The sequence below is a fragment of the Onychostruthus taczanowskii genome, unplaced genomic scaffold (genome assembly GCF_017590055.1).
Source record: "Onychostruthus taczanowskii isolate IOZ18803 unplaced genomic scaffold, ASM1759005v1 scaffold19, whole genome shotgun sequence".
In the NCBI taxonomy this organism is placed as follows: Eukaryota; Metazoa; Chordata; class Aves; order Passeriformes; family Passeridae; genus Onychostruthus; species Onychostruthus taczanowskii.
Genome location: NW_024499128.1, coordinates 10,262,593 through 10,289,792, shown reverse-complemented (window position 1 = coordinate 10,289,792; position 27,200 = coordinate 10,262,593). Strand labels below are relative to the sequence as shown.

At 45.5% G+C, this 27,200-nt stretch overlaps 1 protein-coding gene across 4 annotated transcripts in view; it reads right to left on the bottom strand.

The window, feature by feature from the left end:
• Positions 1-370: 370 nt before the first annotated feature.
• Positions 371-27,200, bottom strand: part of SDK1 (sidekick cell adhesion molecule 1) — a 384,804-nt gene continuing 357,974 nt past the window's right edge. For all 4 annotated transcript variants that reach the window (XM_041401548.1, XM_041401551.1, XM_041401550.1 and 1 more), the window contains exons 40-45: positions 26,244-26,369; positions 17,935-18,099; positions 15,137-15,274; positions 13,098-13,218; positions 12,759-12,888; positions 371-6,641 (exon numbers count right to left, since the gene is read on the bottom strand). In XM_041401548.1, the coding sequence (XP_041257482.1) occupies positions 6,366-6,641; positions 12,759-12,888; positions 13,098-13,218; positions 15,137-15,274; positions 17,935-18,099; positions 26,244-26,369 (956 nt within the window). In that variant the 3' untranslated portion in view covers positions 371-6,365. The remainder of the gene's footprint in view (positions 6,642-12,758; positions 12,889-13,097; positions 13,219-15,136; positions 15,275-17,934; positions 18,100-26,243; positions 26,370-27,200) is intronic.

Sequence of the window (27,200 nt, the reverse complement as noted above, 5' to 3'; positions counted from 1 at the left end):
ACACTGCTGGGGAGGGGACAAAGGCATAAAAAATGTTGGCCCCGAGATGTTCTGAGTGGGTTTTGACTCTCCTGTACTAAGGGTCTGAGGAAGTTTATTGCTGCAAAATAATAAAATATTTAAGACTGATCAAATTCTGTGTGGAAACTATTTGAGAGTGTCAGCTTAGCTGAGAAGCAGCAGGGGTTGTAAGATTTTACAGTCCAGAGCAAACAGTGAGGAATTTCAGTCCATGTTACATTCTCAGTGTCCTGAGCCATTAACTCGTGAGCATGCTGGCAAGGCACCCAGAAATTTCTTCAGCAACAGAAGAGTCTGGAAAAATCCTTTTTTTACATTCTACAGAACAAATGTACCAAGGACACAGATGTTTCCAAAAGGGTTCTTTTAATCAGAAGCAAGTTTGCAAAAGAAGAAGTAACTTTCTCATATAAAATAGTGGAGTGGTGAAGGTGAGGCTAACAAGAGGTGTGGAACAAAAATCCAGGGCAAATCTCCAAGGAGACACTGAATTAAAAGCAATGATCCGATAACCGGAGTACACCGAAGGGCAGCTCAGACACAGCTGTGTGAGGTGGTCCTACCCCACAGCTGACAGCAGATACCAACTCAGAGGATGGACTCCAGCCCAAGAGAGGCAAAGTGACCAGCTACAAACTCACCAGAATACGGGGTTCTTGCACCTTTCTGCTACCTGAGAGCTCCCACTGCACTGTGACAGGCCCCAGCACGGCCCAGGGGCATAATGACATCAAAGGGAGCCCTGGTGGCAGTTCCCACCTGCAGAACACCACCATTCCATGGTAGCAGAAATTCCCAAATCCAGTGAATTGGACACAAATGGGAAAACACTTTGATATAAAGCTCTGTAACCCCATTCCTGTCTCTGTATCCAGTGATTCAAGCCTCAAGAAAGTGCACAGTGATCAAACAGCATCGAAATAATGAATTTCCTGTCAAGTCTTGAGGCCCCAAGGCCATTTAAAGTGGGCAAGTGGCAGCTTTGAGAAGATAAAATTCTGAGTCAGAGCCTGAATCTCAAGTGCTAATGGTACTTCGCTCCTTGTTCAAACAAATCTCACCTGTCCCAGGTGTCATGTGTGTGCTTATCCATTGTGGCTCTCTGCTGTCCGGCGCAGTGAACTTTACACCTGCACAAAGTGCAAGGCAGCTTTCTTTTTCTGGGAGTGCAGGGGGAGGACAAAAGGAGTACAGAAATACAAAGAACAGAACGGACTGGAAGTGTCCAAGGCCAGGGTGGACGGGGCTTGGAGCAACTTGGTCATAGTGGAAGGTGTCCTTGTCCATGGCAGGGGGTTCAAACAAGGTGATCCTTAAGATCTCTTCCAACCCAAACCATTCTGGGATTCTATGTCTTGTCAGGGGGAGCCATTTCAGGCCCATTATGTTCAGTCTTGGGGTCAACATGCTCCTAATTCAAGGGTGGTTTCCACAAGGAGGCTTCAATGGATTTTGCAAAACAACATCATTACATGTGTGGCTTTGTTTGAACACCACACCACACCAACAAACCTTTCCTCACCTCCAGTAACCTCGCAGCTTCTAGGAACACCTTGATAATGTGTGGATTCCACGTGTGCTGGCAACAACCCATAAAAGCAATCTAAGGAATGTGACTGAACCAGCAGGAACTCCTGGCTGAGTGGAGCTCTCTCCAGCACAACATGCCTATGTCCCAGCAGCTCTGTGGTTCTTCCTTTCCAAATATCACCCCTCACTGGGTGTGTCCTTCTGGCTGCTACTGGTACAGGAGATCAGTAAAAAAAGGAGGTCTTGGCATCTTGATCACTCCTACACATCACAGGCTTCTGGACTTTAAGATTTCTAATGCCTCTGTCAGAGGTTATCTTTCTTATGTGGTTGTTTGCTTTCTTTTAAAGTTTCTGATAAATTCCTTTTCTAAAAGGATTTTCCTCCAACAAGTTGTCCTTTATATCTGAAAGCAATGTGTGGGAGAAGACACCAGTGCTCTGTATGTAAAAAGATCTCTCTCTCCTCCCTTTTTGGAAAGCAGATTAGATAATCTTTGGATGACCCAATAGATTTCTTGAGGGAAGCAATGGCAAGGATAATAAATGCATCCCCATGTCAAGATATTTAGTCCAAACAATTGCTACACAGCTTCTGGCAAAGACCTTGGCATAAGGAAGAAAAATGAGATCTTGGCCCATCTGCAAAACATCACTGGTTTTAACACTCAAAATGAAGAGGGAAAAGAAATCCTTATGAGTAATAGATTAGTTTCTTTTCTGTGTATTTTTCTTTTTTCTCTCCAGTCATGCCAACTGCTCCCAAAAGTGGGATCACTGGGCAAAGTCTGATTCCTTTAGTAACTGCTGATGAAAGCCTTTGCTCTCACCTGTCTCTGCCCTCCCCATGAAGGCAGTCCATGAGTGACTCCCAGGGCAGGGAATAAGAGACTGTCACTGATGAAAGCAAAGGAGTGCTCTCTCCTGTCCCTTGTCACCACTGCCATTTCTATCCTGCACAGTGCTGGCCCTGCCCAAAGATCAGAGCATTAAAAGGCAGGACTGGAAAATATTCCACCCAATGGTGTGGGCCATGGTAGAGACACACCACGTGTGACACGGATTTTGGGGGGGATAAAATGCTCTACTTGGAGTGGGCTGCAACAGCACAGCTCCTTTATGTGTGCACTTTTGCATGTGCTTTATGACAGAGACAACTTGAGGTCTGGGGCTGGGGCCACTGCTGACAGTGGTGACTGCTGTCACCTCAGCCCTGCAGGGGGTGAAGACTTGGGCACTCTTTACCTGCAGGAGACTGGATATTGTTATGGCTATTGTATGAAAAACAAGCTCCTATTAAACCATTCCCTGAAATGTCTCCCTTGGTCATTTCATGATGCTGCTTTTATTTTTCAGTAACAGTCACCAAGAGACCTGAGAAACACGGGAAGGGAAATAAATAAATAAAAATAAAATATCCTGAGAAGGCATTTTAAACATAAGCCTTCATTTTTCAAGACTATTCTAAACAGGAAGATGGAAATGGAAGCGAATTCAATGGGTGAAGTTACTGTAACATGACAACTAATGTTTAAAAGTTGTATTTCAAGGCTGCAATTTCCAAAGATTGCAGCAATGAAATAGAGCTTTCTGCCTAACTGATGGAGTATTTCCTTCCAGATAAAACAATTTCCCTGATGTGTGAAGTAAATAAAACCTACCTATTAACCATATTTTACAAGTTGAGTGTGTTAGCAGGAAGGTGGAGGCATCACACATGGAGCTGCACGATCCTGCACAGCAGAAAACACATCCTGTGCTCAGCTGAGGGCTGGGCAGGGCACTGCAGCTCCTCACTCTGCAACTGCCTATTGAAAATAAACCCATGTGTCAGAAAAGCCAACTCCTGAACACAACATAACCAAGAGTGACAACAGTGTGAACGAGAATGGAACAGAAATACCTTTGTTGGGATCAACAGGTCCTAAAGGAATCACACCTAACCTGTTATTTTGACAGCAGTCAGAAGAAAAGAGCCACACAGCCAGCTCAGCAGGCCCTCAGCAAGCTCAGACTTTTTAGTTGCAGCTGGTTCTAAGAAAAAAGGAAATAGCCTCTTCTCCTCGCTTTGTACAGATTGTGCTGCTCCCCATGTTGTCCTTCAGCGGAGCAGTGGCCACGAAGTCCATTTCCTTTATTCCCTGTGGTTTTCTTGGGGTTCTTGTCCTCAATGTGATATCAGATCAACCCCAGGGAGTAGTTGCACCTTACACCAAGTGTAAGGCAATATTCAGGAGATGTGGAGTTACACTATACATTTCTTTGGAGCAAAGTCTTCGGTGTTCCATCTACTTCCTACTAATTTACATCCCTAAAGTCCTCAGTGGTCCTTGGAGGGCTCCTCCTGCAGCACTACCTCTTACACATGTTGGACAAGTGCCATTAAAATTTCAAGAGCTGTGTCAAATGTATAAAAAGAATGTGTCTAAAATATGTAATCTAATGCAGGAAATGACAAAGGAAAAGGAAAACAAATCAGAAAGTCACGTAGATAATTTTGTCTAAGAAACAAAAAACACAGACTGAAAACAAATTTTGGCAGTTCAGTAATTAAAGCAAAGTCCATATGGCTTAAGAGAACAGTCAAAGTGCACAGAAGGCAGTGGGTTTTTTGTTTGCTTTGCATTCCTCTTCACAGCACACTCCAAGTCATCCTCTTTGGAGCCCCATCTCCATCCCACACACATCCTACCCAGGTGCAGAGAGGGGGATGACTCAGGGTTTTGGCTCAGCCGTGTCTTTGCGAGTCCCTTGCCATCTAATGAGCTGCAGATCATTATCCCAAACTCAAAAGCCCTTAAACACACCCACTGGAGTTTTTGGTTTTGAACTTTTTCTTCCTGGAACCTTTGGAGAGGAACAGCAGTCCAGTGCCAAAGCTTTGCAGAGTGTGCGTGCACCAAGAGCAGCAGTGCTCGGAGGCAGTGCCCAAGAGTAAAAGCAGTTCTGAGATTGTTTGTTCTGTCCAAGAGGCACTGAAAGGTGACAGCAAGGCTGAGCTGGCCCTTGGACCTCAGCTGTTCTGGTGATGTGCCACCAGGATACTCCCAACCAGGCCCCTGGGCAGCCTGGTTTCAACAACCTGCTCTGAAGACACCACCTCCCCCTGCCACAGATGTCCCACATCCCTCGAGAGGACAGGGACAATTTTCTGTGGGAACAATGCCACATGAGCCTTGACAGGACATTAGCAAGCACCAATTTTCCTGTCTTATCCACCTGGAAGGAAATGCCAAATCCTGGTGTGGCAAGGACTCTCCTACTTCCAAATTCACCTTTCAAACTCTTATGACAAAAAGTCTGGTGACCCAGGACTGTTGCTACTTGGATTCTTTCAACATCTGACAACTTCCTTGTGAGTAAACAACTTGCTACTAAACATGACAGATTCAGGAAAAGGATAGAAAAGAAGAAAACAAAAAGTGAGCTGTACAAAAGGATGAAAAATAAAATAAAAGTCTCCTCTTTTCTATCCAAAGGCTGTAGTTTCAAGTGCACAGAGCAGGCTGTAAACGTGCACAAGGTAATTCATGACCCTAATGCCTGAAAAAACTGGTTAGCTTTATTTGGAGACACTTTTTTGCTTCTCCCAGAGATGAAGCTGCAGAATCAATAAAAGGCACCTGTGGACACCAAAACTCACCCAGTCTGTGTGGTGTGTCTTTGTACTAAAAAAATAAAATCAAACAAACCCTGCCACTGTGTACTTTTTTACAGACCAATAAACAGAATGGCAGAGTCTGGGTGAGAAAGGATGTTCAACTTCTGTTGGCAGGGCATGGTAACTCTGATGATCAAAACCCTCATCAATTAGTAAACTCTCTAGGTTGTCACTGCAATTTTAGTTGAAAAATTCCTCTGGCTTGCTGGGTTGTGTCCTTTGACTTTTAAAAAATGACTGATTCAAATGGTACACGCAGTACACAAGGAGGATTAGAGCCACACCAAAAATAAACTGACCTTACATCTGAATTCTTCCCACTTGCTTCACCCACCACTGCCTACAGCGCTCTTTTGAGCCATCTCCTCTTCCAGAGGCCCTGGAGTTGGAATATTTAAAGAATGCAGCAGGTCCCATTTGAAGAAGAAAGAAAAGCAGGTCAGTAATTCAATATAAATACACCAGTAGTGAGCTTAGAGCAGACACAGTGACACATCTGAGCCTACATTGATCAGCCAGTGCTCCTAATGTGTGGAGCAGCGAGGAGAAGAGAGGTGTCTGCTTTTCACCTAAAAATGTGTCCATTTTCTATGTTTTACTACTTAACTCTGATGACAGAGAAAAATTAAAAAGAAGAGAAAAAGAAAATAAAAAAGAGTAGAGAAAAAGGAAGAAAAAGGAGCCTGGGAGGTTTTATGTTTTCTCTTCAAATCACATCACAGAGTCACTCATTGCATCTAGGGAATTCACCTGCTTGTTTGGGAGCAGTGGGACAGGAGGAGGGGAGAGAAAGAAAGAGGGAAGGAGAAGGGCATGGGAGCTGCTTCCTGAAGCAGTGTTACAAAAAGCAGTTAAAAAACCCCTACTATTCACAAGTGGTTAAAATCATCACTGTTCAGAATTCCTTTTTTTTCTTTTTGTTTTCTTAAACAAAGGTTCAGCTAGTTCAGCTCCGTGTTTTCATAGAGTTGATTGTCTTCAGAAAGAAAAAAAAAAAAAAAACCCCAACAAAAAAACCAACCAAAACACCAACAACCCAGCCTCAGGTGTGTTCCCATCCGTTTCTACCCTGATAAGAGAGGTCCCCCACAGTTCAGCGCCCCGGCCGCGCACACGCGGTCACTGCGGCTGTCCCGCCGTGTCCCCAGCCCCGCTCAGACAAAGGACGAGAATCCTGTCACTGGAGTCCGGGAGCCGGGCGCGGGCTGTCCCGTGGGGGTGTACACCCCTCCTGAGCTCTGTGTCGTGATGACAGTCTGGAAATAGGGCTCTGCCTCGCTGGCCGTGCACTCCTCGTATCTGTAGGACGCCGGGTGCTGCTTCACCCCTTTCTGCTGCCGCTTCCACGAGTTGTAGTAGGTGGGGTCGCTCATGTAATGGTTCACAAAGGAGTGCTTGGGCAACTCGTCCTCGTAATCCGAGTCAGTGACCTGGGGCATCAGGAAAAATAGAATTAAATAATCGGTCATTAGCATCAACGATAATTTCAGCCTGTTGTGCTCGCAAAGAATTGGGAGGCAAGTTTAGCATCACCAGCTGACTAAAGCTGTAATGGTAAGGTAAGAGGGATGGCAGTCCAAGTGTGGTACAGGCTGGGCTGTGGAAAAGCACTGTGCTCTGCTTCAGCCAGACTTTGCTGCTAGAGGGAGAGTCCTCTGATGATAAGTGACAGAGAAATCCCTTCCAATTCCCTGCAGAACAGTGCAGGGGCAGCCAGGAGCTCCTGCTTGGGCACAAGATGCAGGGAAGGGTAGGGAGGTCACAGCAAAACCAACAGCTTTCAATCACAATCAGAAATATTGCAATTACAACTGAGTATTTCTCTTCTGATGGAAGGACAGCAGGGATGCCTTCCACACAAACTCTGGTTAGCCAGGCCAGTGTTTGGGGTGGCCAGCCCAAGCCACCTGCACAGGACTCTGGGTGTTAAGTATTGAAAATTAGTTCTATAACTGGAAGGAAGTTAAGTAAAATCAGACTTTTTTGCAGGCAAATAACACTATTTGCATGTTCCAGCTGATTATGGGTGGTACAAGGTACACAACCAGCAGGGACAGAAGAAAGAGAATGCAAAATCTGGGAAAGAAGAGCTGCCAGGCAGGAGGGGCTGCTTCCTTGGGATGAGTCAGACCCAGCTCTGCACTCAGAGCGGATCCTACCCCTGAAACATTTATGCACGGTGGCTGGAGAGCTTCAAAGCTCCCATCAATATCAAGCAGGAGCTCTATTGAGATGTAACCAGATAAGCTCTGTGCATCTGCCCCTCCTCTGAAGTGCTGCTGCTGGGATGCAGCTGGAGGAATCACAGAGGGCTTGTACATCTCTGCTGAGTGCAGAGACCATGGCAAAGCCTCGGCCGTGGAATCTCAGAGCACCTTTTCCTTCTGTTCCCACTGATGTTCCCACTAGTACCAGCCCCATCCCATATTTTCCTTCTGTTCCCACTGATGTTCCCACTAGTACCAGCCCCATCCCATATTTTCCTTCTGTTCCCACTGATGTTCCCACCAGTACCAGCCCCATCCAGCACACAAACATTTACCCAGGCATTTCCAGATCTCATGCCTTCCCTAAAAATCTCTGACTAGACCATGCAAAAGCTTTTATTCCTTTCCCTCCCCACACTCAATAATCTGCATTGCCAATTCTAGAGGCAATTAAATATCAAAGTAGAAGCTGCCTAAGACACACAAGAGAGACAGGTAAGTGCAGCTCATCACTGCTCGTTGCTGCAATTAGTTTCAAAAGGTTGGTGTGGTTCTGATCTATGACACCACCCAGCAAACACACATCCTTCTTGATCCTGCCTGCCAAAACTTGTCTTTCCTCCTCTAAAGCTTCTTTTTAATGGTCTCTGAAGAACAATCCTCAAATGCCTTGTGAACCATCGTTTGAAAAGGGCACAGCATCCATCATCCCCCTTCTTTGCTTAGGTAGCTGCTTCAATACTATTCTGTGCCCATTTTCCAGCACAGAGGGTGATGGACAGAGCTGAGAAATTTTTCCCAGTGCTTTCCAAAAGTGAGCAAAGCAGCTCTTTACAGCTTTGCAAAACTTCCTCTCCACTATTTACCAGGGTTTGGCTCTACAGGAATTATGTACTGTTTGATTTTTAAGAATGAAAAGCTTCAGGTGCCTTGACAAGTAATTACTAATACAACAAAGCCCTACCAGCATTTCATAATTATTCCAGAAGGAACACAGCAAGCCTGTCTCCTAGAAAAACACTCCTTTGCACCAGCTGCCAGGCTTGGGAAGCCAACACTCGACTCCCTCCAAAGACCTTCCTGAACAGGTGGTTTTTCCAACATTCCTGGAATATCCCCAGATCTGGACTACTTCACAGCCAGTGGGTGCAGAGAGCAGCTCCAGAGTCTTGGCACTGCTGCCAGGAACATCCTGCCAGCACTGCCCTGTCTGTTTTTGCAAGGGGCTGCAGCAGGAGTGCCATGGATGGCTGCAGATGTGGCAGCATGGCAGGGCCTGGCAGCAGGAGCTCAGGCTGGTCCTCAGCTGCAGACACAGCCGACTTCACCAGAAGACCCCCAAACACTGCTTCCCTCTGTCCTCAGCAGGAAAAAAGTTATTGCACTCTGCATCAGTCTCCAAACATGATGCTGTGTGTCCATAGTGCAAAAAATCTCACTCACAAAACTAATATAATTTCTGTTCCTAAGCAAAGTTCTTTCAACATTGCCAGAAGTCAACATAATAAAGAGGAGAAATCCTGGGAACACTTTAACATGAAAATACGGTGCGCTCAGATTTGTCATGAAGTGAAAGAGGGAGTTTAAAACAATACCACTTGCTGATAATTTGTCCACTAATTAGTTCATTACACCAACTGAAAGGGAACATTAATTTGGTGTAAATAAGGCCAGGGTCTTTCAGAAGGAACTGTCATGAAGCATATAGAGCTGCAGTAACTTCAGCCTTTCACCATCATTCAGACTGATGCTGGAAAGGATAACCTGCTTGTTAGTGTTGATACAACAGGTTTTTTCTGTATTCTTTCAGGACAGGCAGGAACTGACTATTTTGTCCGTGTTTCTGAAGTATCTCCTAAGGTCTGCTCCCAGCAAGACTCCAATAACCACTCTTATCAGCAAGGAATGCTCTGAACTGGCATTCCACAGCCCGATGAAAATCAAGGAGAAGTAAGATAAACCTGTTTAGCATGACAATACAGACAGCTTATACTAAAGGATTACTCTTTAGTGGTTTTTAAACTATTGAGTAAATAGAAATGCTGCAGGGTTTTTTGCTTTGTTTTCAGTTTTCTCCTTTCCCTGCGACTGTGGCTATGTTACCTTGGAAACCTCCATAGGCTGGAGCATGATTGGGTGTGTGGTGACATTACACACTGTCAGCCAAAGGTGCATGGATGCCTATGAAACAACAAATACAGAAAATGAGAGACTATTTAGGTGTATTTTTCATAGCATAAAATGCACGAGTGCTGCTCAGAGGCAAGTCAGCCACCAGCTTTGGCTGGCTTAGTCAGTGGGAAATGTGATAATAAATTTGATAATAGTTCCAGTTATCCTTTTAAGTGACTACAAAAGAAACAGCCTTACAAGATTACTTCTAAAAATGTAGATAACAGCAGGATTTTTTTTTTTTTTGGCCTGAAATAAATATGCTGTAAAAGAGACAAGGTAACCCACTATGCAAAATATTTCTCTGGACATGGGAACCCATTCTTATTTTATGTGTCACCTGCAGCTGGTTTTCACATAGTGCCCAACTTGTCAAAATCACTGGAGAGTTTTACTGGAAACAAGTTAAACCCTATTCCCTCTGAAGTGTTAAGTGGAAATGAATATCTTCCTACAGAGCTGAGAAAGCCAAAGCCAGTCATACTGCAGTGGGAAGGCCAGAGCATCCAGCACTGTCTGACAATGTGTGCAACCTGTGAGAGTATTTTCTCCTGGAAACAGTTTTTTGGAGACCACAAGGACACCTGAAAACACACAAACGTGCACCAGCCTCCCCTCTCCTCCTGCTCTTCCTTGGCTGGATGACATTGCAGATACATCATCAGATTTCTATACATGGTGAACACCAAATTTTTTCTGATTATCTGTCCAGAGCCTTGTCCACTTGACTCATTAACTAAAAGCCTAATATTATTAATCATATAGAATTTACGCTCATAGCAGTCTCCTGCTCTGTACCTGCCAATTAAACTTCTTTAACCTCATTAATAGTACTGGTGCTTGGCTTTCATGACATGGAGTAAGTTTACCACTTGATTTATGAATATTAAGAGTCTTATTTGATTTCCTCTTTGTTTCTGTGTGTCTCTCCCCTCCAGGAGCAAGCTTGGAAGAATGCTCCCAGGCAGCTGAGTTTTAAGTGCAGTCAGTCAGCCCAAGAGTTCTTCATGTTCAGTAAACCTCAGGAGACTTGAAGCCAGTGAGCTTCCTTCTTTTCCATGTAAAATCTTGACACCTCAGGCAACAGGCATAAGACTAAGCAGTAACACAGTGACATGTGGATTGAAGGCAAAGGCACAGTTTTTGTCCCTGCCTGCCCTGATGTGCATCATATTAAGTGTAATTTGAAACCCACACACAGATGTATTAGAGGAAACAGCATCAGGACCCTCTGCTGCAGAGGACTAAACCTGTGTAGAACTCTCCCATGAAAAGATGTCTTTAACTCTTCTGGCAAATGTTTCTGTCTGCTAAGATGGAAAATCCGAAACTCTCAGAAAACAGAGCTTGTCTATTATGATCTCCTTTGAGAACAGAAACTAAAAGAAAATAAAAGACAAACAGGAAGAGCTAATAGGTACAGGAATACTTGAAAAGAGAGTGGTCAGTCACCTATGCCCACCTCTGCACCAGCCCACCCTCACCTCCTGTCTGCACCTGCCAACATAAACAGCATTTTCAGGCTGATCAAAAGGCAGCATCTCCTACTGCTACCTCTACTGGGAGCATATTAACATTTCATGACTAAAAGCACTCCCCACTACAAAAACCCCAAACAAGCATCAAAGACATACAGGCGGGCTGCATCTCCAAGCCCCAAGGAAAAACAGGGGCATATTTTATGCACATACTCACGTGCACACCCAGTTCACAAAAGCAGCAGAATCTCAACTGAGACCTTCAGGCTCAACAGCAATACAACAGTAAATAAACAATATCAATACCCTGAGAAAAAAAACCACCAAAATCACTTCATTCTCTGCTGTACAAACAGTGCATATAGGAGGCATAATGACACCCTGCAAGGAGACTTCTGCACATCACCAGGAAATACCACACGGGACATTGAAATTAATGTCAAAAGGTGCCAGTGCTAAATTCACGATCATGCTCAGCAAACTGCTTTAATGACAGGTTTAATGCTGGGTTGTTACAGTGACACGACCAAAGCACTGTGGGTTTAATCTGGAGGGTAATGTCGGAGCATTGCAGAGACAGCAGCTTGAGCTGCACCAAGGAAAGCTGCCTGCACGACGGGTCGGCCACAGGGCAGCACAAAGCAGCAGGCTGTCGGTGGTAATTAGCAGGAGGTGAGAGCTAGGTAGCCAGGAAAAGCAGCTGTAGCTGCAGGTGCAGAAAAGCTACAGATGAAAACTGTCATCTTCTTTCACGACTTGCTGCCCGTGATTTTTTCTTGCTGGAAGGGTCAGGTTTGGCATGGTTTGGCCCACTGCTCGCTTCTTGCGCTGTCAGTTCGGATTCATCAGGATCTCAGCTGACAGCGTCTGATTTTAGAGACAGATTTACCTTTCTGGATCTCCTTTGAAGTCTGTCTATTCACCCATGGCCACTGCTGGACTTTCACAGACAGCAAGCACTTTTTTCCTTCTTACAGGGAATGTGGAACACAAGATGGAGCCCTGCCAGATGGATGATGCTGGCAAACACCCACCTTCTGTGGAGAACAGTCTACAGGCAAGGCTGGGGTGTTCAGAGAGCTGAATGCTGGGCCCTCACAGCCATGACCATGTGGCTCCCTGGCAGGTTACTCACTCCCCACCTACTCCCCTCTGTCACCACTCAGGCCAGTCCTCTGACTGGTGGGGTTTGCTGTAGCTGTGAAACTGCAAATCGCATTCCACACTCCAGTCAGTGCAACAGTCCAAAGCACATCTCACCTTTAACCTCGTCCAGAAGACAGTAGCTGGTTATTTTGCAGCACATGTGTGTTTTCCTAAAAGTGCTCCAAGTTTGCAGCCCACAGGCACAAGGAGGTGTGCAGATCCTTCCAGAGAGGACAGCACACACTGTCTGACTGGTTGCACTTATCTTTCTACCTGACTCTGGAAAACTGAATATCTGCCAAGGCCAGGTCTGGAATCTGCCCTGGCTGGGTCCTGCTTGTCATTCTTTCCTTTGATATTTTATTTTAAGATGTGATGCAAACAGCCTTGTGAATTGAACCTTTTAAAATGCCTGAGACAGACAAACAGTGACCACACAGCATGATGCAGGTATGGGACTGGGACTTCAAAGACTTGCCAGGATTCAGCATGGAAGTGATTATCTGCAGTGTCTGTGCAATGTGAGGCAGAGGGAAATCCTTACCTCTGACTCTGACACTTCCAGGGGTTTCTCATTGAGGCCCAAGCCCTCGGTCAGCACAGCCCCGTTGTACTTGTTGCAGATGTCCTCATCAGAGTAGTGCAGCCCCCCTGGGCTTGGCCGAGGAGGAGACCTAGGAAATGCAAAGGATTAATATCTGGGATGTTGTTATTCCCCTGGAATTAATGAAATCCTGCTTAGAAGCCAGAATCACAGCTTGAGGCAGAGACTAGGGTGTTTAAGTCCTTCCTGGATTCTTCAGTCTCTCCCTTTTGCCTCTTTAACAATGCTTGGAGCTAGAAAAAAAGACATTCCAAAAGCACAGCATTCCCAGCTTTTTACCTGGTTCCATTCTTCTTTGAGAAGGTGCTCTTGATATTCAGGTGTCTGCTGTTGAGCTCCAGAGCAGTGAAGCCCCCATTGTCCAGGGTGACTGACTCTTCCACGTTGGAGATGGTTTTACCTGGAGCCAGGAAATGAAAGGTTCAGCTGAAACAAAAGCACTTTTCCCCCAAATAGAACTGCAGAAGTCCTTGTCCTTCTTTCTGTTTTATGACATCATTAATTATTTGAAATTCACTTTTTCTCCTTGCAAGTGAGAACAGAGTGAAGGCAAGGAGTGTGTCAGGAATGTGAAGGGGCAGAGGAAGTCAAAAGAGTAGAAAGGAGTCATGGATGGATGGATGGATGGATTTCATTCAGAAGCAAGGATCTAAAACAGCACAGATAAACTGTGCTTCAAAAGTGTTTATTCTTGATTTTTGACTGTAAATAGAAACCTGATAACTAATTTAGGTGGCTACTGAAGATGTCCTAAATCAGGTGCTGTGAATCCCATTCTATGCTGACTGGAGTAAAGCAAGAGAAAGTACAACTAGAAAAGGTAGAAAAAGAGGAAAAGGGGAGAGGAAAAAAAGGAAAAAAAGCAAGAGGAAGGGCAAGTGGATAGCAAATGGGAAAACCATGCCACAGCTGAAATGGAGATCAGGTATGGAGAAATCACCAGACAATGTGAGGCAGGAACAAGGATGGCATGGGAAGAAGAAGGAAAATAAAGCCCAGTATATTATTTCTGGTGATCAAATCTAGCAGGAGCTTGTTCTCTCCTGTGCTCATCCTTTGCCATCCCAAAGGTGTGAGCTGAGCCTGTGTCCCAGGGAGAAGGGCTGGCTGCCACTTTGCAGCAGACAGGTGCTTTATCCTCAGCTTCAATTTCAGTGCTGCATTAAGGCTCTGTGAACACGGATATCTGACAGCACAGGTCAGACCTGCCTTTTCATGTCTGTCCCCCAAACACAGTAAAACTAAGAAGATGAGAGATTTCCTATGAGCTGTGCATACAAATATGTAATAGTATTAACTTGGTAAAATGCCACGGTACTCATACATCTTCTATCTCCTGGGAATGAAATCTGATTTCTAACACTTGTTAGAAGTGAATTACAAAGAAAGAGAAGATCTTCACTTTGGGACTGAATTACTAAATATTGCCTGGAAGACTTCATTACATTAATCCCTAAGAACAGATAGTGCAGAGACCCATCCACCTGATCTTTTTCATGAATATACCTTTTCTGGCACCTCCTGGCATCAGAGAAATTTCCTGCTGCAGGTGGAGGAGGCTATCAGAGAAATACACATGTGAACAACCCTCCCAGGACTTTATCATGTATGGAGAAGAAAAGGTAAAAACAATATTCAGAGCTCAAGGACGAGCTTTTTCAAAGGGGACTATTTGACATTCCAAGTTACAGAGCAGGTAGCTCCTGTTTACTTTCAAGAAAGGAGACTGGCAAAAATCACCACTAAAGGAAAATTCAAAGCTTGATGCTCACTATAGATTAAAATCTAACAGGTCCAGATAACCAAGACACCTCCTGGCTGCTTGGTCCCCAGCCCAGCAACTGCAGCTTGACTTAGGAAAGGAATGTGAGATGCAGGCACTCAGTACAAAGGAATTGTGATTTAGACCTCACACACAGAGATTTAGAATATCCACATTGGTACAGCCATGGAAAAGCCGAATTTTTCTCCTTCTCCCTGTCTATCAGGGAATTATGATAAAGTCTCAGTTAATTTCTTATTTATTCCTTATCTGCCAAATGTTTGACTCAGACTCCTTGGCTTTTACTGCAGTCCCTGGGACTTCCAGAGTCTGTCCTGTCTGAACCCATGGCTGGTCAGTGTCCAAACGCTGATCCAGTGTGGCTAGGGGCAAAAGCCATTTCTACCAAAGCAGACAGCAAAAAGTTCCAAGTCTTCTGCCAAGCAAAATAGCTCTAAACACAGTCCCTGCTGAGGAAATCAGAGGTTCAAAGGAAAGGCATCGCTGATTCCCACAGCTTTTGAGATTTTTGCACAGCACAGAGATGACGCCTTACCTCCATTGCAGTTCTTGTACTTCTTGCTCTGGCCATGCAGGACCAATGCAAACACCACCAGCAGGATGAGGATGAGGCTTGAGAGAGCCATCACCAGCAGAAACCACCACTCCTCATAGAAAGGGGCTTCTGTTTGTGCTGAAAGAGCAAAAAACAAATAACAGTTCCTCTTTATGCCCCTTTAAAATTTTCTCTTGATCCCCATAGGGAATGATGATTGGTGCTCAGGAGAGGGGGGGGTTCAGACTCTGGAGGGCCTTGCTGATCCTTCTAAGATGGCAGAGAACAGGAGCATTTCACAGCTCCAAGCCAGAATCCCAGGATGGTTTGGGTTGGAAGGGACCTTAAAGCTCATCCAGTGCCACCCCCTGCCATGGCAGGGACACCCTTCCACTATCCCACATTGCTCCAATCCCTGTCCAGCCTGGCCTTGGACACTTCCAGGGATCCAGGGGCAGCCACAGCTTCTCTACAACCAGTTCCATCTCTACAAGCACCTTTCATACCCCTGGAGCAGCTCCAGAAGCCCTTAGCTAAGAAGTTATCACCAGGAGAAGAGAGGCAGCTCTGCACACCTACATTTATTGACACGGCAGGCTTGGCACTCCTGGGTCAAGGAAACCACTAATACATGTGCCATGACCCACGATTATTCCACTTTTGGGGAGGCTTACCTTGCCAAAATGCTGTTCAGTGGCTCTTTGAAAAATACAGCTAGTGCCAGGGAACAAAGCACACTTGGTTCAGAGTCTTTCAGTACCTCCATTAACTCCAACTTCCAACATTCACTGCTACTCTATATCACTTCTCCATCCACTGAGCCAAGCCTGATGTGCAGCACAGGGATATCAATTCAATTGCCTGGGTTTTGTGCAGTCTCAGGTCATTTCACCTCATCTGACCTCAAGTGGAAACACAAAATGACACTAACTTCCCCTTTCCAGAGTCACCTCGCCAGTCTTGGTTTAAAGTAATAACTATTGTTGTTTTCTTGCAGTGATATTCTCTTTGTCCTCCCTTGAGCTCCCTCAGCTTTGGGGAAAAGTGCAGCTTCTGAGCACGAGCCAGCAGTTGACATAATTTCCCTGTAGTCCTTAAGGTGGAACACCACCTGGCAGGAATGGGAGATGCCAGGAGAACAACCCAACCCTTCACTGTCACCAAACCCTCTTTCCCTGACTGTCCCAAGCCTGGATCAGAATAAAAGTCTGAATAAAAGTCTGTTTTAAGCCCAACGATACGAGCTCAAATTTGTTCCAGATCACTGGGTATTCTGCAGCAGGGAAAAACAGCCACACTCCTTTTCTAGGAGGCCAGTCCAGGTCTAGAGACAAACTACACAAGCCATGCTGGGATGAGCAGATTCAGGGCAATTTATACCTCCCTGTGCCAGCTGAAGTGGCCAGCCTAAAATGCTTTATACTTTTATGACTGTGAATCTCAATGGAAGCCTCTTACTTTCATGCAGCAATTTGAGAGGAATACTGAAGCATCAAAAGGAGGCGAATTAAATAGTGCTGTTCAAGTGGAGAACTTACAAACAAGCAGTTTATTTATAGAAAGCATCACAAGGAGATGCATGCCCTGCTTCAGAGGAATAATGTCTTCGAGCAAAGGAAAGACTGACATGATTGCTGGTCCTTTACACTGTGTTACAGCCTTTCTGAAACCCCAGACAGGAAAAACACTGACTTTTGGTGTTTGAAGTGGGTTGTCCATGCCCTTGCCCTGAAGAAGAAAAGCAGGGGTAGCACTCACAGTGAAATCCATGGAAGCTCTCCCGGGGTAAGTGGTTAATTGTGTCAGGACAAGCGCAGCAGCCGTGATGGCGAGAGCAGCACTTGCTTCTCCTGCCTGCTGGGGAGTTGCTGAATGGTGTTCATGCCTTTCACTGGAGCAGCAAAGAGATAAAAGCCACTCCAGATACTGGAGCTCTGCCAGGTTCCCAGGACTCTCCACAATTTTGAATCACAAAGCCGCTTTATCAGGTTCTTTTATTCCCCTTGTCTTTGCTGACACAGCAAGGATGAAACCTATGGCTCAAAAGCAACCTGAGTAGAGTGGGGGAAGAGGAGACCCAGCAAAGCCTTCCCAAGGGCAAGGTCTCTCACCTCACCACAGGCCAAGGCACTCCAGCTGCCCAGCCCAGGCAAGCTGAGAGGAATTTGATTTTCAAGGTATTCAAACCCCTTCAGAAAACCAGAGGGCTGGGCTGCTCACAGGGGTTTGGGAAGCACATTTAGGTCATAGCCCTGTTACTGGGAGTAACACAGAGAGCAGGGAGAGTGGGAAGAGCCCCAGAGCATCACAGATGAGCTGTTCTGGTGGAGGGGGACTGGAGGCATCACACTGGAACAAGACTGCCAGCACAGAGGATTGTCACGAATAATATGAAACTGCACTTCTGTATTTGTGAGAGCTAAAGACAAAATAACACAGAAAATGTTTATCAGAGTCCAGGGTAAAAAAAAAAAAAAAAAAATCAAACAAATTGCAGACTCTACAAATTAGTCTTATGACAAGAGATCTGACATAAACACTCTGAGTAGGTTCTTGGTTCTTTATCAAGCTTAAAAATGGCACATGCACATTTTTCCTCTTGAGAATCAAACACACTGTAATTTCAAACCTTAATTCACCACTGCATTACTCCAGTTTTATCCTAAAATAAGTGAAAACAAGCTGCCCTTGATTATTTGCTGCAACAAGAGAGTCTGGTTTGTTCCTTTTGCCCCTCTTCTCCCTCAGCCTCAGGAAATTCCATTTAAAAAGACTTAAAAAAAAAAATCCATGATTACCTGATACTGCCACAGAAGGAACACTTGGCTCTCCATAGCCAAACTCGTTGACAGCGACCACCCGAAATTCATAGGTGACTCCTTGTCTGAGTTTGTCCAGGCCCACTGTGTAGGAGGTGGCACTGCGAGGGATGTCCTTCACGAACATATCCCAGAGTCCTTCATCTAGGAGAGCAGCAAGGAGAGAAATGGCATCAGCTCTGTGCCTTGGCACTTCCACCTGCTCAGTGAGAGAGGTTGTCACCAATGGTGTGCTGGAGCCACAGGCAGGGACACACAGGGAGGCTGCCCTGTGGTACACACAAATGTCAGAATGCCCTGAACGCCCCATCTGTGAATGCATTCATTCAGGATGGGAGCTTTCCATAGCCCAGATGGAAGAGGTCTGTGAAATCAGCAGCAGCACCCACAGAGACCTGAGCTGGCTGGAGCAGCTGCCACTCCCTCCTGACTGGGTAAGGTCACCCATCAGCAATCTGTCATTTGACAGATCACGTAAACCCAAGGCAACATTAATGAGTCCTAATCACAAAGGTTTTGCTTGCCTTTTACACTGCAAAATTTGCTTTGTTGTTGAAGCACTCAAGTGAGGCTTAGACTAATACCAGTCCTGGGAGGTTCTGTGGTGCCAGGGGACTGGTGTCACTGGAGTGCTGCTTGCTCCATGATAGCAACAGTGAGTAGCTCTTTGCATGGCACAAAGACTGTGCTGCACTTTGTGCTCTGCAGTTTTAAACAGAAATGAGTTTTGTTTATTTTTATAAAGCTGTTGAAGTGGCTAGAAGCACAATGCCATTCTGATGGGAGCATTTCAGAAGCATTTCATCTTGGCTCTCCACAGCCATAATGGCATTAATCCTGACTCATATCCTGACCAGGCACCATTCCCATCCCTGATCCACACCTGTAACCTCACATTCACTTGACTACAATGGAATGAACTTTCAATGAGACGGATGCTGGTACCAGGAGCAACAAAACCAACTATAATTAAAAAGACCACTCAAAAATTGTGAGGGTAGGAATCAAACATAAATCTGACTGATTAGCTTCCCAGTAAAAATTGGTGCCTAGCATTTCTGCTGAGAAAATGGAATCTCTGTCTACACATGGGGCCAAACCCTCAGCTCTCACAGACCTGACCTCACAAGCATCCCATTGGGCTTTTAGCTATCAAAGCTGTTCCAACAATATCTATTTTTCTCTCCATGTCCCACAGCAGTGGGAATAGGATGATAACCTCTCCACAGACACGACTTCAGCGTGGGAGCTGCCTGCTTTGAAAGAGTCGTCTGCACTGCGCGGCTCAACGGCAGCAGGTCTTCTGTAGCTCCAGGTGTTAGCAAGGTAACAATAAAGCAGGAGCCAGCAGTGTTACCCTCAGTGACTCGTTCTGCTGCTGCAGAGTGAGGCAGGAATCTGTTCTCATTTGCTTTGCCTTTACCTGAGTGTAACCTAATTGGAGCCACTGCAGCGATTCCAGAACTGTGCTGGGGTAACAGAGCAAGATCTGGCCCTCAGCCTGCTCCTGTGCCACAGGGAATAGCAGCAAAGATGGATTGATTAACACTGCAGGTGCATTTCCATGTGAATGTTTTAGCTTTGGCACCAGTAAATATTGGCTCAGTGATCTGCACCACGCTGCACGTCTGGTGACACACACAATGAGTAACAGCCCCAAACTACAGCTTTTCTGGTCAGGAGGATTGGCAGTCTCAGCAGATGCAAAAAGCAGGCTGGATTGTTATTGTTCCAGCTGCATTTGAGAAACACCAAAGAACAATAAAAATAGGTAATTTTCCTGCCATGCTTAAAACTCGGACCGATACATTATTCACCAGCATGGTCAGACTATAATGAAGTTATCATAATGTACCATTGTTATGTATTAGCTGGGTATTACAATGGCTGTAAAACAAGAGATAAAATATTGACTTCCCTTTTACAGGGCAATAGAAGCTGAGATTATTTTACCACATAAAGTTACAATGTAATAAAAACAGGAGTTTGGGATTTAGTTTCTCTGAAGAGGGTGGAGTGAGGGATGCATTTTCAAAGTTGGATTGTTGCAGCCACCAATACTCAGAAGATGCATCTCATGCCTATAAAATATTGCCATATTTGCTAGAATTGCCTAAGCTTTCATAAACACATTTGTAAACAGCAATAAGAGAATTTGAGCCCATTGTGAATTGTCTGAAAAGCAATTTGTTTGCATTCAAAGCCACTTAAATAGGGGAAGAAAAAGCAACAATAAAAGTGAATGTTCAGCACTCATTACAACAAACACAACTGCTCAGACACATACTTTCTCACTCATTTTCTCAAACCTATCAGGGTGCACAGTGCAGAAAACCCAACAGACCAAGAAGCATAAATTTAACTGCTTTGTGGAGCTTGCAGTAAGTTGGGAAAACCACCCCTGAGAGGTCAGCGTTGCATTTCCTTCTCTCTGTCCCCTTGGCTATGGTGGTGATGGTGTGGGGCAGCAAAAGATGCTGGTGAACGTTTCTTCAGAGGTATTTCTGTCTCACAGGGACTCAGAGATGCTCTGGCAGGTGGCCACACAGGCCCATCTCCCTTTCATTCACTGAAAGAATCTTTGTCAAAACTTTGGTTTTTTTCCCTGGGGTAGGTCTGTCAGTGCTGAGTTAATTGTTGGACTCGATGATCCTGAAGGTCTTTTCCAACCTTAATTATTCTAAAATGGACCCAGCTCATTATCCCTGGGGTCCCAGAGAGGTGCTGATGCAGCTACAGTGGACAGATGTCCTACATCTTCCCCACTGCTGACCCCTAAGCACAGTACAGCCTGTGGCTTCCCTCCCAGAGAGGTGCTGATGCAGCTACAGTGGACAGATGTCCTACATCTTCCCCACAGCACAGCCTGTGGCTTCCTAAGGCCTGACCAGCAAGATTTTTAATTCCAGAGCCTCAATTATTTTATCTTATATCCATCTGGAACATCCAGACTCCTCTTTGTAAACAATGATCACAATCAGATATATCCAAACTAAAAAAATCACTTTATTCCAGTAGGCAACTTTGAGATTAAATATTGAACACACACTTGTGAATTCCTTCAGTGCACCTCTCCCCCTATCCTCAGAACCTCAAAACCAGGTATGCTCTAAATGTTAGAAGTTCAGCTGAAAGAGAATTCATTAGAAGGTCACCTGTGACAGCCAAGACTGGCCTTTCAGTTCAGTGGAAAATCATTAGTGTACCACACACAGCATTTTCTGCTCAGTTTAGGGATGAAAGGTGCACATGCCATGGCTGGGACATCAGCTGGGTATTAACTCTTAGAAACCACTGGGAAGAGCAAGTTTGCAATGCTAAACAGGGCTCAGGTGCAGGGCTCAGAGGGACATCCCCAGGGAGGCTGCCTTTGCTTTTTCTTTTCAGTCACATCAGTCCCCCATCTCCACTCCCCACGGCCTTTCACTGGGCACTCAGCCTCTTAAACGTGTGATGGAAAAGCAAGTGCTCCTCAAAAGAGAAAAATTTTTCTTTGCTCCTTGTTTTCCCCAGCCCTGCTCCATCCTAACTCCTGCTGATGGGAGATTTGCTCTTCACCTCCCAGCCTCAATGCCTCTGTCCCATCTGAGCTTGAGGTTCAGGCACAGGGAGGGGATCTGAGTGACAGGGGAAGGTGAAGCCACCTCTGCCCTAACACCGTGTCCAACCCACGTTGGAGAGGAGCTGCTCTGCTCCCGTGGGCCAGCCTGGCGTCACAGGCCATTAATCAGGGTCTCCACGCTAAATAAAGCTGTCACTCAGCCAGGGAGGCTCCCAGCTCCACTAAATCCAGCCACTGACAACCCAGGACACGGAGAGCTGTCAGTTATTTGGGTTTTAAACACCAGCCATCCCCTCTCAGAGCAGGAGAGCTGGGCCATAAAGTTCCCTCCTAATTACACATTAGAAGGTTTATGACAGGAGAAGCTGCTGAGAGTTAAGGCCCGGCTGAAAGCCACTGGTGTTCCTCCTACAGAGGACACAATTAAAACGTGGCTGTGCTTGTCAGAGGCAAAGGGCTGGATTATCATGCAAAGCAGTGGAAGGACAAGAATGGGAAGTGAAGGCTGACAAACTGTCAGCCCCGGTGTGTCGCTCGCCAGCAGAAGTGAAAAAGGCCCCATGGCAGATGCCGGGGATGCAGCTGCACCCTTCACTTTGAATTTACTGACTTCTGCTGGTTCGTGTCCATGTTTGACACTGCGCTCCCTCATTTGGTTAAAAATAAATAGAAAAGGAAGAAAACAGAAAAACACTACTCAAGACACCAGAAAGGAAAGTAAAGTGAGAGCTGCCCTCAGGGCGTGGGAAGCAGAACCCAGCATTTATGAGGTAGACAATTCCCACTCCAAGTAGATGGAGTCTAAATGTCTCTTTCATGGGACTCATCATCTTGAAAGCTGGAGAGGGACTTTTTACAAGGGCATGGAGTGACAGGACAAGGGGGAATGGCTTCAAACTGCCAGAGAGCAGGGATGGATGGGATATCAGGGAGAAATTCCTGCCTGTGAGGGTGGTAAGGCCCTGGTACAGGCTGTCCAGAGCAGCTGTGGCTGTCCCATCCTCTGAATGTGTCCAAGGCCAGGTCGGATGGGGCTTGGAGCCACCAGGTCTAATAGCAAGCGTCCCTGCCCATGGCAGAGGGATGGAACTGGCTGATCTTTAAGGTGCCTTCCTATCCAGACCATTCCATTTAAGTGCAATTCTCTTCCAGTTGCCTGACATCATCCCCTGCTTGGCAAAAGCACATAAAGTCCAACATTGTGGTGGGGAGAGGAAGCAGAAAATGAAATCTCCCTCTGTTTGTCCTGGGTCAGGGAGGCGCTTTCTGAGGTGACAGAAGCCAGGAAGATGTGTCACTTATGGACATGGTTGAGTGGTGGACGTGGCAGAGTTTGGTTTAAGGTCGGACTTGATGGCATTAAGGGTTTTTTCCAATCTAAATGATTCTGTGGGGCAGATTGACCCAACACCTGCACAGCTGCTCTGCACAGGCTGATCGGTGGATGGAGGTCTCATGGGGCAGCTCCACATCCAGGGGCACTCCTGGTCTGTGGATCCCCAGGGTGTTTCACAAACACCTCCCTTGCAGATGGGGGTTACTGGGAGCTGTGGGTGAGGCTGCTGGGAATGCACAGGTCACGTGCCCACCACTAAAGCACAGTGAGAGGAACCTTTGGGTGGGAAAAGGGAACCTTTGGAGCTGTGAAAAAAGGGGTGAAGCCAGCTTCTCCATTCCTCCCAGCAGCACTGGGAACCTTAACATCGCTGTGCCATTCGTCTTTTGCTCTGTATGTAAAAGCTGAGGGCACAATCTATTCTCCATTCCTCAGCCAGCCCAGCTGATGTCTGGGGAGCACTTACAGTGGCAGAGACAGAACCTGCTTAATTGCATTTTTTGTAATGCACAAGGAGCTGAACTGGAATCCATTTCTCCAAGGACAGAGAAGTTGAAGGAAAAGAAAAACTCTTCTGTTTCTGTAATGTCTTCCTCTAGCACAGATCACTCTGGAAAAAAATATTGGTTTGCCTGCTTCATCCCTGTGTGTGAGTGTACTCAAAATGCAGAGGAGGTACTGAGCCTGGTCACCTTCCATAAAGCCAGCAGAGAAACAGGGAAATCAAATGAGCAGTCTCAGCTGCCTGCTGCCACCATTGCTGAACCCAGCAGGGCAGAGGAGCCCTGGGAGACCCAGCAGGGCTCCGAAAAATTCAAAGGGAAGTGACAAAAGGGAGTAGGGCTTGCCATTTCTGACAGAAAGCCATCCTCCTACTCTGATGGAAGAGTCTTGGCAGGGAGCTACAGCAGGGAAAATGAGATGATACAGCATTTAACGTTTGGGGTAATGAGGCCTATAACAGATGACACTTGAGATGCGAAACACTAAGGTAGTGGTATTGCATTTAAATATTGGCAACAAGCTAAAGCTTTTCATCTGTCTGCTCAACGCCCCCTTTTTTGACCTCAGAAGGATAAATATCTTTTCCTTTCTTGATTTTATGTGAAGAGCACAAGTCAACTGCTCTTCTCTTGGAACAACTCCTCCTTAAAAACAAAGGTTGCTCCAATCCACATTCTACTGCCTGTATAAATCAACATGCAAAAGCAAATTCTTAGAATGATATGAAAACAGGAGCTGCTCTGAATGACCAGCCCTGAGAGGAAGAATTAGTTCCTTGCTTTTGTTAAGCTCGTAATTCAGATTTCAGACTCTTCCGTGCAGAGATGAGGAAGAAAAGCAGCACAGAGAGGAAGCCGCCGGTTGGGTGGAATAAGCAAATCTTCCAATTAGTCTGTCTCCTCTCCTGGATCACATTTCACGCTTCCTACAGCTGCAACCAGAACGAAGGATGAGAATCCAGCATACAAATGCCTAGTTCATTTGCTACAGCAGCATGAATAGGATTAAAATAATCTGAAGAGGAATTAAATGACTCAACAGTCAGGTTGCAAGAGCGGGAGAATAAGACCTCTTGTGTGCGCTTCCAGGATCAGTGGAGTGGGGCCAGCAGAAGTGACCCAGGGTTAATGCAGCTCAGACCTGCCTTGGAGGGACTATTTTCTTCCTACTCAAAAGGAGTGGGCCCCAAATCCTGCATCCTTGGCCATGAGCTGTGAAATGTTGGTTCACATCCAAGGAGGAGTTGAGTGGATGAGTTTCCAATGTCACCACTTGCACGAGCTGGATTTCCAAGCTTGCAGATAATCTGTACACGGGCTGCAGGTTTCCCCCTAAAATACTCTGACTCACTGTCTGGGGGAAATGTAAGCTGGCAAGTGATTTTAAATGAACAGGTTTGGTTGAACTTGCTACCTAACAATGCTGTTCAAATAAGAAAATATTTTCTACCTCTGAAGAAATAAGGACAGAACTCAAAAAGCTGATGAAGGTGAAGTAGAAGCACAGCAGTGTCATGGCTCTAATTGAAAGCAAACTTGATCATTCTGGGAAACCCCAGTGCTTTGAGAAGGTATGTATTTCCCTTGCTTTTATTTTGAAAGCAATTGTCAAGTTAAATGACAGAAATAAGAAATAATTTTTAGGATCAGAGCAGAGCCTCACTACAGAGCAAATTCTATCAGATGCAGGTATGGAAATCTACATCTTCAGAGATGACCTCAATAATTTTCTTACTGGTCTGGTTAAATGTAATTAAAATCATTGGTTTTAAATGCAACCTGACATTCAAGACACAAACAAGCTTCTATATAATCAAACAGATAAGCATTCATTTAATCAATATATAATCAAGCAATGTGCAAGCACCTAGAAGTGAAAAAGAAAGAACAAGCAGCCAAGATGCTTATGTCAAGTATAGATCATGTCTAATTTCCTTCTGTGACAGAGTAGCAGACCTTGTCAATAGAGGAGAAAGAGCAGACATCATATATCCTGACTTCAGCAAAGCTTCTGACTTGGTGACATCAAACACAGCCTGTGTGGAACAAGGAGCAGGTGGAGGTATCACCAGCTGGAAAACTGTACCCAGAGCGTGGTTATCAACATCCCCTGTCAGAGTGGAAGGAAGTTATCAAGGGAGATTACACAGATGCCTGGCAGCACTCGCTGGCTTTCCTTAATGACTTAGTTCCCAGGAAATCTGTGCTTTTTGAATTTCCAAGGGATACCAAGCTGCGATCAGGCCAGAGCACACACTGACTTTTAAAATTACCTTGTCCAAGTGGGGGAATATTCTGGAAAAAAGCAGAGAAGAGCTTTACTAAGTTGCAAATCCCAGAAGCAAAGGAGCTCTGGGAAAGCACCAAGAAAAGCTGTGGTGATGGGGGATTCCTTCCCCCCGCCTCAATGATCTCCCTGCAGAACAAATGGGGGAAGAAATGTGTGTGTGCTGCTGAAGCCATGGCCCTATTATTAACATTAAAACAGTAATTAGCTGCTGTGCTCTGCTGCAGAAGGAGACAGATTTCTATCTGTGGTCCTCAAAATACAGCTCGCAAATACTTATTAGTTCTTGCTCCTGAAAGATGCTGTAAGCATTTAAATGAGTTTTAATTATTAACTATATTAGTTCATCTGTTGGATGATTTTCCAGTGATGTAGCACATTGAAAGCCAGAGTAGTCGGGGTAATTTTCTGTGACTGCTCCTAAAGAGGAGAAAATGTGCTAAACTACATAATAAACCAGTAATATCTTAATATTACTGGAAACACGTTCTCTCACAAAATCCCATTACCTTACTGGGATGACAAACAACCTCTCCACTTCAGCAGGGGCTGAAGGAAGGGAAATGATGACATCAAACCCCTGCATTTCCTGGGGCTTACCTGAGGGTCGTGCCTCTATAATGTAGCCAGTTGTGGGTTTTTCTCCTGAATCTCCCTCAGTCCATTGCAGCGTCAGCCCAGAAGCAGATTTTGTCACCAGGATTTCCTGAGGGGAGCCAGGGGACCCTGAAGGAGGAAAGGAGAGTAGCAAATGAAGGTGGCATTAAACTGCAGCATGAATTGCTTCTGCTGAGAGAGGGGAAAAATTATCTTGTGGTGTTGGTCAACAAATATGCAACATAAACCAGCTCTATGGGCTACTGACCTGATTTTTTCACAAGCTCCAGTACCAGCAGTTATATATCAATGGGATTTACAGGTCATAGGATCATAGAATATCCTGAGTTGAAGGGACCCACTAGGATCATCAAAGTCCAACTCATGGCCCTACAGGGGATAACCCCAAGAATAAGGGAGGGTTACACCTTCTGTGTTAAGAAGACAAGAGAAAAAGGACTCTCATTTTATCCATTGCTGCTGCTATTTCTCATTTCAGAGGTGAAACCTACCTGTGAGGTTCATGAAGAGATTCATGAGGACAGGCACTGCCCATTGGCTTGGGAAGATGCCATGGCCACGTTAGAAAGGATTGCTGATCTACACTTGGTCTGTGGTGTGGTGTGAGAGTTACACTGTGGGAGTGGGATACAAACAAACAGAGCTGTGGCCACTGCACTGATGCTCTGTGACTTACCTGACAGGTTGGTATCATTGGAGGGCATCTACCTCGTTGGATTATCTATTTATCAAAGTCACTGATCAAATAAGAAAACCAGCTCTGGGTACAGGCACTGAACCAAGCAAGGAATGCTGCCCTGCAGCTGCTCTTGACACAGCAGGAAATCCACAGATCTCTCCCTCTGCATAAGCCAACGTGTCAGGAGAGAACAATTGTAAATTCTTTCTGGTTTTGCATCCAGGAATCTCTGCTGGTTTCAGCAGCTACTCCAGTCCTGC